The 15479-nt window shown below is 45.1% G+C and overlaps 1 protein-coding gene across 8 annotated transcripts in view; it reads left to right on the forward strand.

Moving 5' to 3' along the window:
- The window catches only part of RASAL2 (RAS protein activator like 2), a 176257-nt gene that overhangs the window by 92584 nt on the left and 68194 nt on the right, over positions 1–15479 (forward strand). Inside the window, exon 1 of one of the 8 annotated variants that reach the window (XM_069862630.1) lies at positions 12946–13094. The exons of the other annotated variants lie outside the window; for them this stretch is intronic. Coding sequence (XP_069718731.1) covers positions 13082–13094 — 13 coding nt within the window. The 5' untranslated portion in view covers positions 12946–13081. Of the gene's footprint in view, positions 1–12945; positions 13095–15479 lie in introns of those variants that run through there. 8 annotated transcript variants of the gene reach the window in all.

Consider the following 15479-nt stretch of genomic DNA (forward strand, 5'->3'; position numbering starts at 1 on the left):
AGAAACCACTAGTCACCCTCCAGCGAGAGCCGGAGGGGCGGACACAAAGATACAGCGCGAGATAGAGAGTGACTTGTTTAAACGGTGAAAACTAATAAGATCATTTAAAAACTGTGACTCCGGAGAACACTCGCCGTCTACTGCTTGCTTAGGAGCTTGCCCTCTGCTTGCGGGCAGCGGAGAGGTTGTTTCTAATGCTGAAATTCTTAATTCCCACCTGGAAGGTACGTTGTACACAGAGTGGTGTCGGCACGCCATCCGTTCAATAATACACCAAGAAATACCCATAGCACATAAGCTGTATCGTTGCAGTAATACAGCTGTGAGTGAATAGACACATTATAATATGTCATTTACTAGTTAGGATTTCATCTTTGCAGCACTTATTCGGAGGTCCTTCCATTCAGGGAAGCTAAAAACATCCCTGTAATTTCTCCTTAACTCCTGCTTGACAGCCTCTGTCCTTCTTCTTTCGAGCGTTACTACTCAGTGGGCTAATCCTGTTATCAAGTGTGGCCCAGGCCCTGGAGACCAGCACCTCGAAGTTACAGGGTGAAGAAAAATCAGGCTGGTTCATCCCTTCTACTTGCCTCCATCCCTGCTTCAGATCCTGCTCTTTTTCTGTCAGGTGTGGGTTTGCCTGTCAGGGAGGTGGCATCCTCCATAAAGGGTCTGTGCTTATAGCAGCACGTTGGAGTTAACCTTTCATGCAGTCAAAGCATGATTCAGGTTTCCACCATTCATGCTCTTTGACAGACTAGTAACAGTTATCGCTTCCTTTCCCAAAATAATCCTCTTTTCTCCTACTCGGCTTCCTTCTCACCAGCTGCTCACACTGAAGGAGGGTTGTGAAGGAGAGTGCGTAGCACAAGTTCTATTCTGGCATCTGGGTGCATCTTCATGGCATTAATAAGAGATTTTTTGCCTGCATACAGGGAAATATTAGGAGGGATTGAAAGTGAGGAAATGTATTTTTTTTTATTCTTTATTTTTAAATTGTTGGAAGGGACCATCACTGGGGAGAGTTTTTTGAGCTTCTCTGATCCTTAGAAAGGCTTGTGTTGATGCAAATGGATTTTCATTTTGTATTTGGAGAGGAAGTCATCCGAGAAGAAAATAAAGACTGTTTCACCTGTTGAAACACATTAACCTGTTTTTTCTCTGTCGCATCTCTGCTGAATATGCAGGCTCTTGAGAAAAGACTGCTGGAAGCAGGTCAGAGGCGAAGATGCTTTTGCATGTTTTCACGTTGCCCTCGCCTTGAGTCATTAGCATTGAGAAATTCTGGTTTGTACCCAGTCATTTGGTCAAATCAATGGGAAAACACAGTCTGTACCCTCTACCCACGGTAAATACTGGCGTGCTTGCTGCTCACTGATCTTATTGTTCTAAACAATATGAGCATGGCAGGTAGGCGAGGAGCTCTGGTGGGATGGTTCCGCAACACAAACAAGCAGCCAAAGGGCAGAGGAGGGAAGACAGGGACTCCTTCAGCTACCTTTGTTATTAACTAAATTACCTGGGACCACACAACTAAAGGATCTTTTTCTTTTCATTTCTATTTATTTCTTTTAATTTCTTTTCTCTTTCTGGTTTTCTATTTTCCTTCTTTTCTTTTTTTTCTCCTGCTTTTTATTCGGCTGGAGAGACAACAGCCACCAAGTTTGAGGACAATCTGCGTAAGCGAGCCTTATGCCTTTTAGAAACTTCTGTGCAGTCAGCTCTGCACGTACAGTGTCTACTGCGTGTATCCGCCCTTGTACAGCTCTCTAGCTCGTCTTACCAACTTTTATCTGGAGTCATCTTCTCTTCATCAGAGAAGCAACTGGCCTTTAGTGCCTTAGCTGTCTCTGTAGGGCATTAATGCTGTTGCTTAGCTGCTCACTCCCCTCTCTGAAGCTCTTCTCCCCGTCCTTTGGTTCAGTTGCATCCACACAACCTACTGTTGTCTGTTCCTCCTCCTTGGGAAGAGCCTACCATGCCGAGATGAGCTGCCCTTCTCCAAGTGGCCATAAAGATTGGTTTTGCCAGCGCAGCTACATTCATGGAGGAGCAGTTGTGCTGATGGCCTGTATCCAGTGCTGCTGACATACTGGGAATACTGGGTGCAGTGTCGGACCCACCACTTGAAGGAGGATGTTAAGAATCTGGAGACAGTCCAGCAGGGATCTGCCAAGGTCATTTTGTGAGTATGTGGCCCATGAAAAGAGACTGAGAGAGCTGGGCTTGTTCAGGATGGCAAAAAAAGAGGCTAAGGGGTTGATCTGATAGTCTGTGGCTGCTTGGAAGAGCTGGCAGTGATGGAGCCAAACCCTTCTCCATAGCGACAGATGATAAAAGTAGGGGTGGTGGCCACAAGTCACACTTCAGGAGATTCAGATTTGAGAGATTAAGAGGAAGTTTAGCACCAGGAAGGTAGTGCAGTGCTAGAACAGGATGTTCCGCAAGATTGTAGAAATTTCATCCTTCGAGTCTTTCATGGCTGAGCTGGACAAAGCCACAGGTGACATTATCAAGTGTTGGCAAGGCACTGCTCTGGTGGTTCCTTACAACCAGTGAGTCACTGGTTCTTTGTTTAACTTTCTATCCCTTTTTGACTTTCTCTCCCTAGCACGTGTGTTTCTGCCTGTTGGCATAAAGCCGGCAGAACTCGTCTCGTGTAGAGACTTCTCTAAATACTTTCAGCCTGTTTTTGGAATGAAGCAAAACTGATGCTGTATCTGTGATCCCTCCTTTCTTCAACAGTTTGTGTCTCCCAACCTACAAATAGTGAATTTGAGAGAGAGAGAGGTCTCAAAGATACTAAGCTCCTATGACTTTCATAAAAATACATGACCTAGTGATGATATGGGAAGGAGAATGGACAATTTCGGATGAAAACAATATTGCAATGTGTGCTGCAATTGGAGAAAAGCACTAAAATGCAAATAGATTGGAAACTCCGCAGTCTTACTTTCCTGATCATGCAACTGTTATGTAGTTGGCACCTAATCTGGAATTCCAGCTCAATGGTAAATCAACCCAGTCGGATTTTTTCAAACCTGAAGTTAAGCCCATAAGTGAGAGGACAGAGTTTCACAGCTACTGCAGCAATTTCTACCTTTTACAGAAAGACTGAGGCTGCTAAAATTGATTTTAGATCTCTAGACAACCTCAGGAGTGTACTTTAGAGCTGGTAAATAAAACCTGCCTTCTCCACTCTAGTGAACTACATGTACAGTTTTGAAATTTGGGAAGAAGCGATAAAAATGGAGCACCGATTTGTTTTGGTGCCAGATCCATACTGCATTGCTATCAGGTGACCAGGTAGCTGTGCAGAAATCCTGCCTCCGTGCTGTTTGAAAAGGTTGTGTCCAGAGGCTTGGAAATGGAGTGAGCAACGGAGGATTTGTGCAGCGACACCTGGTTTCGTTGCTGCCTGGTATGTACCTCTTACAGCAGTTCCCGCGGAGCCCTCCTACGCGGGGATGGTTGCCCCGAGAAAACACACAGCCTGTGCTCATCCTTCAGGTACAAACCTGGCAGGGGAGAACAAGCGTTAGCCAGAAAGATTTCTAGGATTATTGCAATAACTGCTGGTTTTGAGACAAGGTTGTTTGCAAGTAAAGCAATCAAAGCCGAGACTTGCTTTCTGTGTATTCTAGTTGGAACGAGTACTTTGTGATGAAAGAATAAACAGATTTACTCTGTGCTCACCACATAATTACCATCCTCGTGTACTAGGGTTTAGGATGAATTCCTGAGAAGGGTTACTGCTTTAGGTGGCAGGGAGAGGGAGGCAGGCTGTTCTGGAAGAAGAGAGGTTGTTTGTGACCTGGTCAAGGGAAAAATCTGCAATGCACCAATCTTTACATATTCAGGACAGATTTACTTAGGATAGATGCGGGAATTTGAAATAATGGACATCCAGTAACTTCTAACAAAACTGTACTGGAAAGAGGACTGTCACTTTGCCTGCCACCACTCAACTTTGCCTAGAAAGGATATCTATTAGAAAGTGAAGGTGAAAAAATGCTGTTGCAGCTCCCTGTATCTCAGCTGTAGGAATTTCTGATATGGCCTGATGAAATCATTTTCCCAACAGCACGATCTGCTTTTTCACTGTGTTGCTGTATGCAAAATATTCAGCCCCTGTCATCTATTGCGCGTGGCTGGGATGCGAAAGAGGGCTTGGAGTTTGGCCACTGAGGGGCTGTGTTGTGTAGCAGCATTTCTGGCTGGGAGGTGGATTCAAATGTGCTGACTTGACTCGCTTGCAGCTCCTCGGGTTCGCCTGATTTGGGCTTGCAGAAGCGTGTTTGTGGATGCACAAACACACACGCGAGAGAGTGTGTCGGTTGCCTTCTTTGTTTAAATTCGCAACCCTCCAGGAGTGTTTTGGGGATTCATTTTTTTTTTTTTTGTCTTTTTGACCCGTTGTAAGTGCTTTGTACCAGAAATCTAAACTGAGAGGTTCCCCAGCAGCGGAAAGGTGATACCCTACTGAGATCAACACATAAAGCACTGCTCTGCCCTTGGGTGGTTTGAGGCTGCTTGGCGGTGGCCAAAGAACCGGCTGGGTTGCTGTAGGCTGCAGGGGGACACTGAACATTTAGCCCCACAGCTCTGTTCTTCACTGCATGGCAGTCCTGGACCTGTGCACAGGATTTGTGCAGTAGCACAAATGCAGGTTTGCTAAAGCCTTCATGCTTTGACTGCTTCACTGTCTCACCAGAGTGCGTTGGGTCACGGGCTCATCATGGTCTGTTGGGTATGGTTAGTAGGGAGTGGAGCTACGCCGAGATAATTGAAATTCTAAACCTTTAACTGTCTTTAGATGACACTGTTTACCCATCATGTTCTATCCCAAACTGCAAATACGTGCAAACTGTGAGCTGCATTTTTAAAACTCTCCCGTGAAATGCTTTTGGGCATCGTTAGAGAACCAACGGGCTACGCAGGGAAACACCTACTGTGAGCGAAGTGTCTTGCTGTCTCCTGCATCCACAGGAGAGGTTAGGAAGGTTTCAGAAAAGCCCTGAAGTGATCTGAAATTTGGACTATCCACAGGGTAATTTGCTTGCCTTGGAAGGATGAAGAATTTAGGCAACTGCTGGGAATTAAAACCAACTCCAGGGAAGCGAGGTGTAACGGACGGGATGGCTGGATCTCAGTGACATTCCCCCTGGGCAATTGGAGTTATTTCTATACAGAAAATTGCCAAGCTGCTATATTTTTCTTCTTCTACCACGCAAGTGAAGCCAGAGGATTTTGTTTTGTTCTGAATGCTGCTGAAACTTTAGTCCCTTGGACACAGATTGTCTGTGCTGAAAGCCAAGGTTTGTCATGAAGCAAATTTTATCTGTTTAGATCTTTTTAGATCTGTTTAGACCTTTTTAGGACAAATTAACAGGGGTCTGAACACATAATCTTAACTTTCTAGTATTGACACATAAAGCATTAGGGCTTTTTTTTTGTCTTGGAAATGTATTATTCGATCCCTACTCACTACTTGCAGCATGCACAAAAAATCACCTCAGAGATTTAAAATTTTTGCTCTGTGAGCATAAAGAGCACTTTTTCAGTAGAGCGTGTTGTGCGACGTAGTAATTGCTAAGAACTGGTAGCTCTTGGACCATCTGGGGCAGATTTGTTGGCTGTGCTCTAGCCAAATCTCAGTTTATTATGAAGGAAGCTATCATTTTCCTTGGTTTTCTCAACAATAACAACAAGAAATCATTTATTTAATTCTTTTGAGAAATCTACCTTAAATCATGCATGAACTTACTGTGGATTGTTTAATTTTGTAGGTTCTCTTTTATAGTTGTTTGATCTGATGACAAAAAGTAATTATGCTGCACCCAGCCATGTATCGTTGTCCTTTTCCCTTCAGTAACTGGCTTAACACTTGATGGAAAATTAACCTTCCTCCCTACAGCCTGAATTTCCTTATCCTAACTCTTGTCTAGAGTTAAATTGAACTGTTGAACTCAAATTTAAAATGTCAATGTAATTAAAGCTCGTTCAGACTTCAGTATTAGTTATAGTTGCTGATCAAGTTATTGCTTTGGCATAAATTGATACTCAATGATGCAAATATTTATGAATCGGGATTAAGCGCATCTAGTGTGAAGTTTGTATGAAATCCAGTATGCAAAGTTCTCTCCACTGCCCACTCTTGTCTCCTGCTTTACCACCCTCCTCGGTGCGAGTTCTGTCACGAGTTTGCCAGGTGAATCGGGGAAATCCTATTTGCATCAGGTTGATGGGTTCCCAGTAACCCTGCAGCCGTGCGGGGGCTCCAGCCCCAGGGAGGTGGTGGGACTCTGTTGCTTTAGGGCAGCAGGAGAGCCAGGCTGCTTCCATGCTGCACTCACCCCAGTAGCAGCCTGGAGTCGTGGTGGCTTGGGTGCAATGTGAAGCTGCTCTCCGCATTCACTTTCATAGAATCACAGAATAACCAGGTTGGAAGAGACCCACCGGATCATCGAGTCCAACCATTCCTATCAAACACTAAACCATGCCCCTCAGCACCTCATCCACCCGTGCCTTAAACCCCTCCAGGGAAGGGGACTCAACTCCCTCCCTGGGCAGCCTGTTCCAGTGCCAAATGACCCTTTCTGTGAAGAATTTTTTCCTAATGTCCAGCCTAAACCTCCCCTGGCAGAGCTTGAGGCCGTTCCCTCTTGTCCAGACAGTGCATTTGCAGGATCAGAGATTTGCAGAAGGGCTGGGCAAGAAAGATTTTCAGGAGAGCTTGTGTTGCTGCCTGCCTCTGACACAGACAAAGTCCATGCTCCCACATTCTCACAGCTGCTGTTACTTGAACCACTTCTGGTATGTTCGCACGCGTTGCAGTCAGGGCTTCTGCTTCGTTTCCGAGAGCTATTTCATTAGGGCTGCACATTTTTCTGTCCTGAAGCTCCCTATCTCTTGCTAGCTACGCATACATTGTCTTACAAGTTCATCCCCTTCTCTAGCCTTCAGCTGAGAGAGCTGGGGGTGTTTAGCCTGGAGAAGAGGAGGCTGAGGGGAGACCTCATTGCTCTCTCCAACTGCCTGAAAGGAGGTTGTAGAGAGGAGGGAGCTGGGCTCTTCTCCCAAGTGACAGGGGACAGGATGAGAGGGAATGGCCTCAAGCTCCGCCAGGAGAGGTTTAGGCTGGACATTAGGAAAAAATTTTTCACAGAAAGGGTCATTGGGCACTGGCAGAGGCTGCCCAGGGAGGTGGTTGAGTCCCCTTCCCTGGAGGGGTTTAAGGGACGGGTGGACGGGGTGCTTAGGGGCATGGGTTAGTGTTTGATAGGAATGGTTGGACTCGATGATCCAGTGGGTCTCTTCCAACCTGGTGATTCTATGATTCTATGTGTTTCTGTAATCTTTTTATAGTCCAAACTTCAAAGCAAGAAAAACACAGACAGGGGATCTGATGGACAAGCTTGACCGATCGGTGGGAAAAACACCAAACCCTTCTGGGGGGCCACTCAAGTCATCCTTCCAGGGGCTTCATTTAAAACAAAGCACTCTGTGCTGAGTAGTAAAACCATTGCATTTTTTGTTTTGGTGAAGCTTGGAAGGGGGCACTGCCACTTCTACTGGGTTTTTGCCTTGGTCGTGTTGTTTCTGGAAAGTTTGATCCAGTCTTCCCTTCACTCGTTCCTCCCCCTTCCCCCAGCGTGTTGTCTCCACATCCTTGTATGCTGGACGTTCTCATAGCAAGCAGAATATAGACAAGGAGGGCTGGCTGCTTCTGTGCTATAATAACCCGTGAGCTGCCCTGTGTCTTATCTCTAGAGTCCTGAAAACCTGTGAATCCCCATGTTTTGTTTGTCCTTATGGGTTGGTGTCACGGCCTTTGGCAGGTTTCCACTTGTGTGTCTGAGCCGCCCATGCTGAATGTCTCTGAACGTATTTGGTGGAAGGTGTTCTGCGTAAAAAGTGCTGAAGAAGGACACTTTGTCGTTGCTGCTTTCAGATCCAAAGTTTGGGGGATTTTCTTTACTATCATTACTTCTGGTTGGGGGTGGTCAAACGTGCTGAGAGAGCTGGAATGGGGCAAGAAATCCATTGTCGGTTGGTTGTTCTTGGGCTGTGCCACCCAAGACTCTCAGGAGATTTGTTTTCCAGCAGGCAGTAATATTCTTACATCTTCAAAATAGTCTATGAACACAGGCTAATTAATCTCCGTGAGACCTGTGGGAAGCAGACGAGAGAGGCTTTAAAAAATAAATTAAAAAAGAGCATTTTTCGGTATTTCCTGTGCTGCCTTGTGATATTTACACTTCGCCGGGGCAGTGACACGCCTCCTATGGGTGAGCTACTTCTTATCGATGATTAAAAGGCTCGTAATATATGAGGTGGCTTAGGTATTAAATCAGACTTATTCAAGCATGCACTGGATATTTTGCTAACCCGCTGCCCCTTTTGTGAGTGATCGCTCTTTCATAGCAGAAGGGGAGGAAAGAATTACAACTGTGATTTTTATCTGCAAAACAGACAAAAAATATTTCAGCAGCAGTGCAGAGAGATAATTTACTTAAAAAAAAAAAAAAAGTAACAAAGCCACAGAGGAAAATCGCACTACTGAACTCTGCTGGAGTTCATCAGAACCTCTTCCAACAGGCACCTCTGTGTCGCAAGCAAATCCCCGATTCCCAGAAGGAGCCGTGGAGATGGAGGGGACGTGTGTTCTAGGAGTGATTAGTGCCCATTAAGATTCAACTCAGTGTCCGGTAAAGTGCTTCTGGCTACAAGCTAATAATTTGTAAAGCATATTTGAGGGTACTTTATCTTGTGCATTACCCAGTGAAGAACTGAAGGGGTTTTCTGCCCTGTTTTCTTTTCTCTCAGATGGAACTGCAAATATTTCCTTGACTAGTGACCTTCTTTTCAGCGAGCTGGTGTAGTTTAGGTGAGAAACTGGCCACTGAAAACTCCATCTGTCTCACTTTTTCCTCACCAGTGGATTTTATCCCACTGTTACATGTGTGTAAGTTAAAACGGTAGCAGCAAAGTCTCGAGCAGTGGTCACCAACCTTGCTGACACAAAGATACTCATGTTGTGCAAAGAATGAGTGCTTTGCTTTTGCACTCAGTTTCATTTTTCTTTGGCTCTAGGTGCTGTTGGGGATTGCTGATCACTTTTTGATCGTCGTTGGGTTAGTGCTCTGGTCTTGCTTTGACAGCGAGGGTCAGGCGTGAACCATTCCACCAGGAGCAAACGGGAAGGATCTCAGGAGTGTGTTTTGTTGGATTTCAGAGACTGAATTTAGGAAGATGTTTTATTCTTGCTCCTGGTGAAGCACGTAGTGGTGGGTTGACCTTGGCCAGCTGCTGGCTGCCCACCCAGCCACTCTCCCCGCCTTCCTCAACAGGTTGGGGAGAAAATAAGATGGATAAGCTCGTGGGTTGAGAGACAACAAGGAAACCACTTCCCAGTCATGGTCAGGGACAAACCAGGCTTGACTTGAGCAAAATGAATTTAATTTGTTGCCAGTTCAAATAAATTTGGAGGGACAAAATGTAAACCACCGCCTCTCCCTCATCCTTTTTCCAACTTTATGCCTTCATTCATTGGAATGGTTGGACTCGATGATCCGGTGGGTCTCTTCCAACCTGGTGATTCTATGATTCTATGATTCCCAACCCCCTGCTACCCTGCAGTGAACCTGCTAGCAACGCTGTGCCACCAACACAGGCACCTGGGAGCCGGCCAGGGCTTGGTGTGGATACGTGGGTGTATAGGGGAAGTGCCACTTTGCTCTGCACACGCTGCCACCAGTCCAGATATTTGTGGAGAAAAGAGGATCCGCACTGAAATGCCATCCTTGTGTGGCTTCTCCCTCGCACTCTTGGTGGTAACATGATCAATGCAGGCGTATGAGCTGAACTCAGTAACTTTTCCTGATAAAAAAGGCTATACTCGGGGCAGGTTGCAGTAATTTGAATTTATTCAGATTATCAGATCTCTGTGATGTTAGAAAACCTGATGATGTCTGTCAGTTTTTAAATTCATTTCTGTGTCCTCAGCAACGGGAGCTTCGCTGAATATAGACGACTGGTGTTTTAGATAAAGAATCTGGAATGCACTGGATATATAAAGAGAATGTTTATTAAAACATTTTTCTAGTAGCTTCTCTCCCTGTATAATTTGGCATTTACAAATCTTCTGTCAGGCTAACACTCATCCAAGCATTCCCATACGTCTTTCTCATTTTAAGTAGTTCAGATGGATCATAGGAAGATAGACCTTAAGCCGACATCTTACCTTCAGTTGTAAATGATTTATACTAAAAGAAGTGGGTTTACATTTAAAATAGAAATTTAAAAAAAAAAAAATCCAACTCTTAGCTATCTTCTTTTTCTCTCTCCCACTGCTCCTGCTCTGCTGGCAGGATTCTTCAGCAGCTGCCTCGGAGGCAAAAGCTGTACAGGTGCCTGCTCTGAACAGCCAAGCTGGCCAGGAACAGGTGAATTCATTGCACCAACACTCTCCCTGAGCAACCTCCTGTCCTTCCAATTCCACAGCTCTTTGTTGTGAGAAGTAGAATTGTCAGAAGACTGGTTATTTGAACCAAAGTAGGTGCTGAGATACAGGTGATGTTATCGGGGGGGGGCGCTGATAATCTTTATTCAGAGTCACAGTCTTTTAGAAACAACTTTTATTCTTAGAGTTCGCAAACTACGTTTCAGATTCCTGCAGGTGGGCAGATTTCTAGGATACTTCAAAGACCTTGTATTGTTTGCCCTTTTCTTTTGGTTTGGTTGGGTTTTATATCTCCCTAAATTCATTGTCTCTTACTAATTCTCCAGCTGCTGTGCTTGCTTATGTCTGACAGCTCCTTCAGCCTTTCAGAGATCTTATTTTGAGGTCATTACAGCAAGTTTTAGGGTTGACAAAAATAGATACCAGGACTGAACCTTCCTAAGTTGCTAAAATGGCTTCTTTGGACGTAACAGGCAGATTACGGCCTCGCTACAGAGCTGGTTTTAACCCCTCTATTTGAACCCTGATTTAAAAACCAGAGGATTCCTGAATGATGTGCAATGAAAAGAACAAAACACAGAGTCAATGTAATCAGACAAACTTAAAAAAAAAAAAAAAAGTCAAGAAAAAGCCAGCATTTGCCCATAAAAGCATTAGAATTCTTTGAAGAGATGTACAGACTAGCTTTAATGTCCCGGTCTTTACTTTTTCCATCTTTTCTCTCCTGCCCTGTGGTGTACATGGCTTCTCTGATGTTGCTCCACCCTCCAGGGAGATGCTTTTCTGTGGTGCTGCAAATGCAGTTGGTACCGGGCTCTGGAATGGAGCGTTCTGTGTAATTACCAGAGTACTTAGGGTTTTGCGGAGCGAGGGTGGTAAGAGAGAGGAGATTGCAATCATTTATAAGCTGTTACTACTTTTTGCAGATCCTGAGACCGTTTTGCCCTGCTGTGTCCGGTAATCAGGCATTTCTGAGCTGCAGGTCAAACCCATTTGTCTATCAGCAAAACCGTTGATTTGGCGATACTGCTGTTAGTGACAGGGGTTTGGAGGTGTCTGTTCTTTGAGCTGCTATTCCATCCCTCGGTGTGAGATCCCTGGCTGTCGGTTAGTGATTGGCTTTCAAGGGACCCATTATGATATTCTGATTTATTTTACAGTCAGTATTGTTTAAGCAAGCATTCAACAAGTTTCTTTCCCAAGGGCTGTGTTGTGCTGTTTGCACAGATCTCTCACGTGAGCCTTGGCAGGGGGTAGGTGAGCAAAGCTGCTGTTTCTTCCAAGGGAAACACCTCCAGAGCGTGCAAGGCTATTGCCTAAGACAGTGGACAGAAGCTCATCTTAAGTAATCCTGCAAGAAAAAAGGAGATGGGTAGCACTGGAGGAAAAAAGGAGACTACTGTGTTGTGAACAAATAGCAAAATTAGAGTAAAGTAGGTATGTTCGGCACCCCGCACACCCTCTCTCAAGGGCTGCAGAAGGTAGGAGAGAGCGTGCAGGCTCTTTGCTCTTCATGAGCAATTTTAGCCTGTTCAGCAACAGGCTGAACCACTTTGCATTCCTCTGGTGTGCCTGCTTGTCTGCTCTGGTCCCCGACTGGCAGGTGGGATCTGCTGGGAATCAAACCACGGACTTTTAAACTGATCCAGCTTGACACGCTATTCTCAGCAGGGGCATTATAACGTATAAGGGACGTTACGATGGCAGCGGCAACCAAAATGTGTAGGTTTTCGCCTCTGCACCTTAAAGAACAGCTTTTGTCTTGTTGTTTTAGAGCAATGCTATACCTGGAAGTTCAGCCCTCAGCACTTTAAAAACAAAAAAGAACAGAGCTCAGGAAAAGGCGTTTGGTATCGGACGTCACCATTTTGCTTTCAAAGGCGTAGATCTTAGATTGAATTTAAAGGGGGAAAAAAAAGTGCAGGAAACAAAAGGAGGGGAGAGTTCCTTGTTTGTTTAAGTGACTCTCCAGGGCTGTTTTGGTACTGCCTATTTCCTAAGCTGTAGAAACATTTAGAAGTGAGGAAACACCTTCAAATACCACGCAGTTTTGTCAGACCCGTTTGGAGGTAGCTCCTCGTCCGGCTGCCAAACCCGTGTTTTCATCTCGACTGCCTCCTTGCACTCTGGTCGGTGCACGCAGTGGTATCTGCCTCTTAAGTTTCCCCGTAGCTCATTTTGGATTTGGAGGCAGCTGTGTGAAATCCCAGACTTTTCTCAGCATCGGAGTGGTTTTGCTTCGCAGGAGTCTCCTCCTGCCCACACCCTCTCTACCCAACCCCGAGTGCTTGCGCTGCCTCTGCTCCCCCACTCTCCCTTGGGACAGGAAAAATGAAGCTTCTACCTACCCCGGGTAGCTCGCGTCGCTGTTTGCAGGGAGGGCAGCAGGCATCCCATGCTCAGAGAGAGAAGGCAAGCAGCAGAAGGGTGGCTATTGTTCAATTCGAGCCAAGGAACTGAACGAAGAGGCTTGGGCTTGACGGGCTCTGGCTTTTCTGCATTCCAAAGTGTCTGAGGCAGAGAAACCAGCGCGGGAGAGAAGCGCGCGGAGGCTACACCGATTTTCTGGTTGGCGTGGTGGCAGGACCATGGTTGAGGCATTAGGATTACCGCAGAATGCAGTTCACAGGTGAGAGATCCCTCCCGACACGGTCCATGCAAAGCAGGGACTCTGCTGCTGCAGCGTTTCCAGTGAGACAGGATTGGGTTGGAAGGTGTTTGGCTGGCAATTTGAAGTGAATAGGCTTAAAGCAAAACTTCAACGCGTTTTCCCGTGTTGCATGTATATATAAATGTGGGGGGGGGGGTTGCTATTTTAGTTTTGTACACGGGTTTTAGAAAAAAAGATTCGTACACAAATTTACTGTGATGAATGGAAAAGTTTATTATTGGGGCTTTTCTCCTCACTAATACAGAAACTACGTTTTAGTGTTCAACTATAATCTAGTTGTGAGAAACAAGTTTTCATACTGGCTTTCCAGTTAAAAATCTAGTTTATTGCTACTTAAATCATCAGGTTTACTTTCCTCCCTCTCCCTGAAAGCCTTTACGTACCTCACACAAGTCAGTGCATTTTTATGATACTGGATTTGTGGATGAGGCCAGACATCGTTCCGTGCTGCGGGGATATTTGTCAGTGTTTACTTGTGGTTAGCATTGTATGATTTTTTTCAGCATATAGGATATTGCCAGCCTTGCTTCGTGTCCTCCAGCAAGTGATGGGAAATCAAAGCTGTGCAGGGAATCCTACAGGTTGCTCATAAAAAACAGAGGATTTGTTTTCAGTAGAAAGGGCGCTGCATTAGTAATGCTGCTTGCTTTTCTAGCAGCTTTGGTCTTGAAATGTATTGTTAAGTGGTAGCAAGCTGGAAAGCATTTAAATTTCATGCCTTTTTGATATAGTTAAACGTTTTTCAGTAGCTGCAAAAGCAATAAATGTTGTCTAAGGAAACAGGGAATGGAATCTTCAGAGTTAAAATTTTTCCACCTTGGAAGCATCCTTTAACAGGTAGCGTTTATGGAGTCCTCCTTAGTCATTTTCCTCCTCATCTGTAGAGCAGGGAGAATACTAATTTGCTAACTTGGAGAGGCTGGTTTTGTTAGCCTGAACCAATGAGGTGGTTCTGCAGCTGCCTTTGAATTACATGATCAGAAAATGAAACCCTTCTGCCTTAGCTTTTTTCTGGACAAACACGTTTCTTTCAAAAACAAACAAACTTTTGGCAAACTAATCAGAAACGCTCAAGGCAACGCAATCAAGATCCTTTCCAAGTCTCATTTAGGTGATTTTGTGGTGGTTACCAGGACGTACCCTTTAGAATTTCATGTCCTTTTGGGGGGGGCTCTTTCATACAATTAACATGTTAATAGAGTAGTGAATTAAAAATGCAGTAGTGGGGAGTTCTGGAGGGCAGGCGTGAGCAGCAACTTACATTCCTGCACATTTTTCATGTTGTGCCTAACATTATCAGATACCCTGTGGCTGCACTCCCACTTTCTCTCTCTAAAATCCATACAGACAGGGAAAGGGTGTGATTGTAACGAGTAAGTGAGGTGACTTCTGTCAGAAAGATCTGTCATGGCTCTTTAGAGCTCATGGGAACCAATCGGTTTCATTGGTGGATAAGCAGGACGGGGCATTCTGGTACACTGAGGCTTGGGCTGCTGGCATCTGGGACTAAGTCTTGCTCCAGCAAAGTGGTACTGGAAGTCAGAGAATGATGTGATGCAGCAAAATACGTGGAATGGATGGCATTTGTAAATGGCATGTTGGCTTCAGGAGACAGATTAGTTTTCCAGCTTGCAGAGGTACCTACCTTTTCAAAGCTGTAATTCTCCACAAAGGGAATACTTCCTTTTATCTGGATTTCTTGGCTAATTGGGACCAGACAGCACAAATGTTTTTTAGGAGAGCTAATAATGGTGAGATTTGAAACAGGGTCGGTGGCAGAAGGGAGACCTAATGATCCTCTTCCATTTAATTTTCTACATACATGGGTGACTGCTTCTAGGGAGGGAGAGCGAGAGCTGCACAAAAAGTCAGCAAGCAAACAATGCAGCTACAGTCACTGCACGCAGTTCCAGTTTACCACCTCCACGTGTTAAATGGTCAACGGCCTCCTGTGACTGTGTAGGTTATGGATTTGATGGGAAATGGTGCCAAAATTGTCGTGAAAGAGAGGTGAAACAGCTCTGCTGGTGCCTCTGCTTAGACCCAGCCTCTGGGCAACCTTCAGAAGGGGAACCAGCCACAAGTGGTCAGAAAGGCGAGTCTGGCTTGGAAAAAAGGAGGTTGGAAATATTTTTTTTTTAATTCATTTTCCTGCTTGTTTTGACCCTTTTTGGAGTAGGCTTCAGATTTAAGCTCAGTCGTGCTCAAACTCTGAAAGCCAGGCCCTTTTTCTAGAATAGAAGCTGGGATTGTCTCAACATTTGTTTGATTCCAGGGATAATGGCTACAGAAAAAGTGCCAAATGTACACAATACAGCATAATTCTAATGCCAGCTTTCACCA

This window comes from Phaenicophaeus curvirostris, chromosome 8, assembly GCF_032191515.1.
Source record: "Phaenicophaeus curvirostris isolate KB17595 chromosome 8, BPBGC_Pcur_1.0, whole genome shotgun sequence".
In the NCBI taxonomy this organism is placed as follows: Eukaryota; Metazoa; Chordata; class Aves; order Cuculiformes; family Cuculidae; genus Phaenicophaeus; species Phaenicophaeus curvirostris.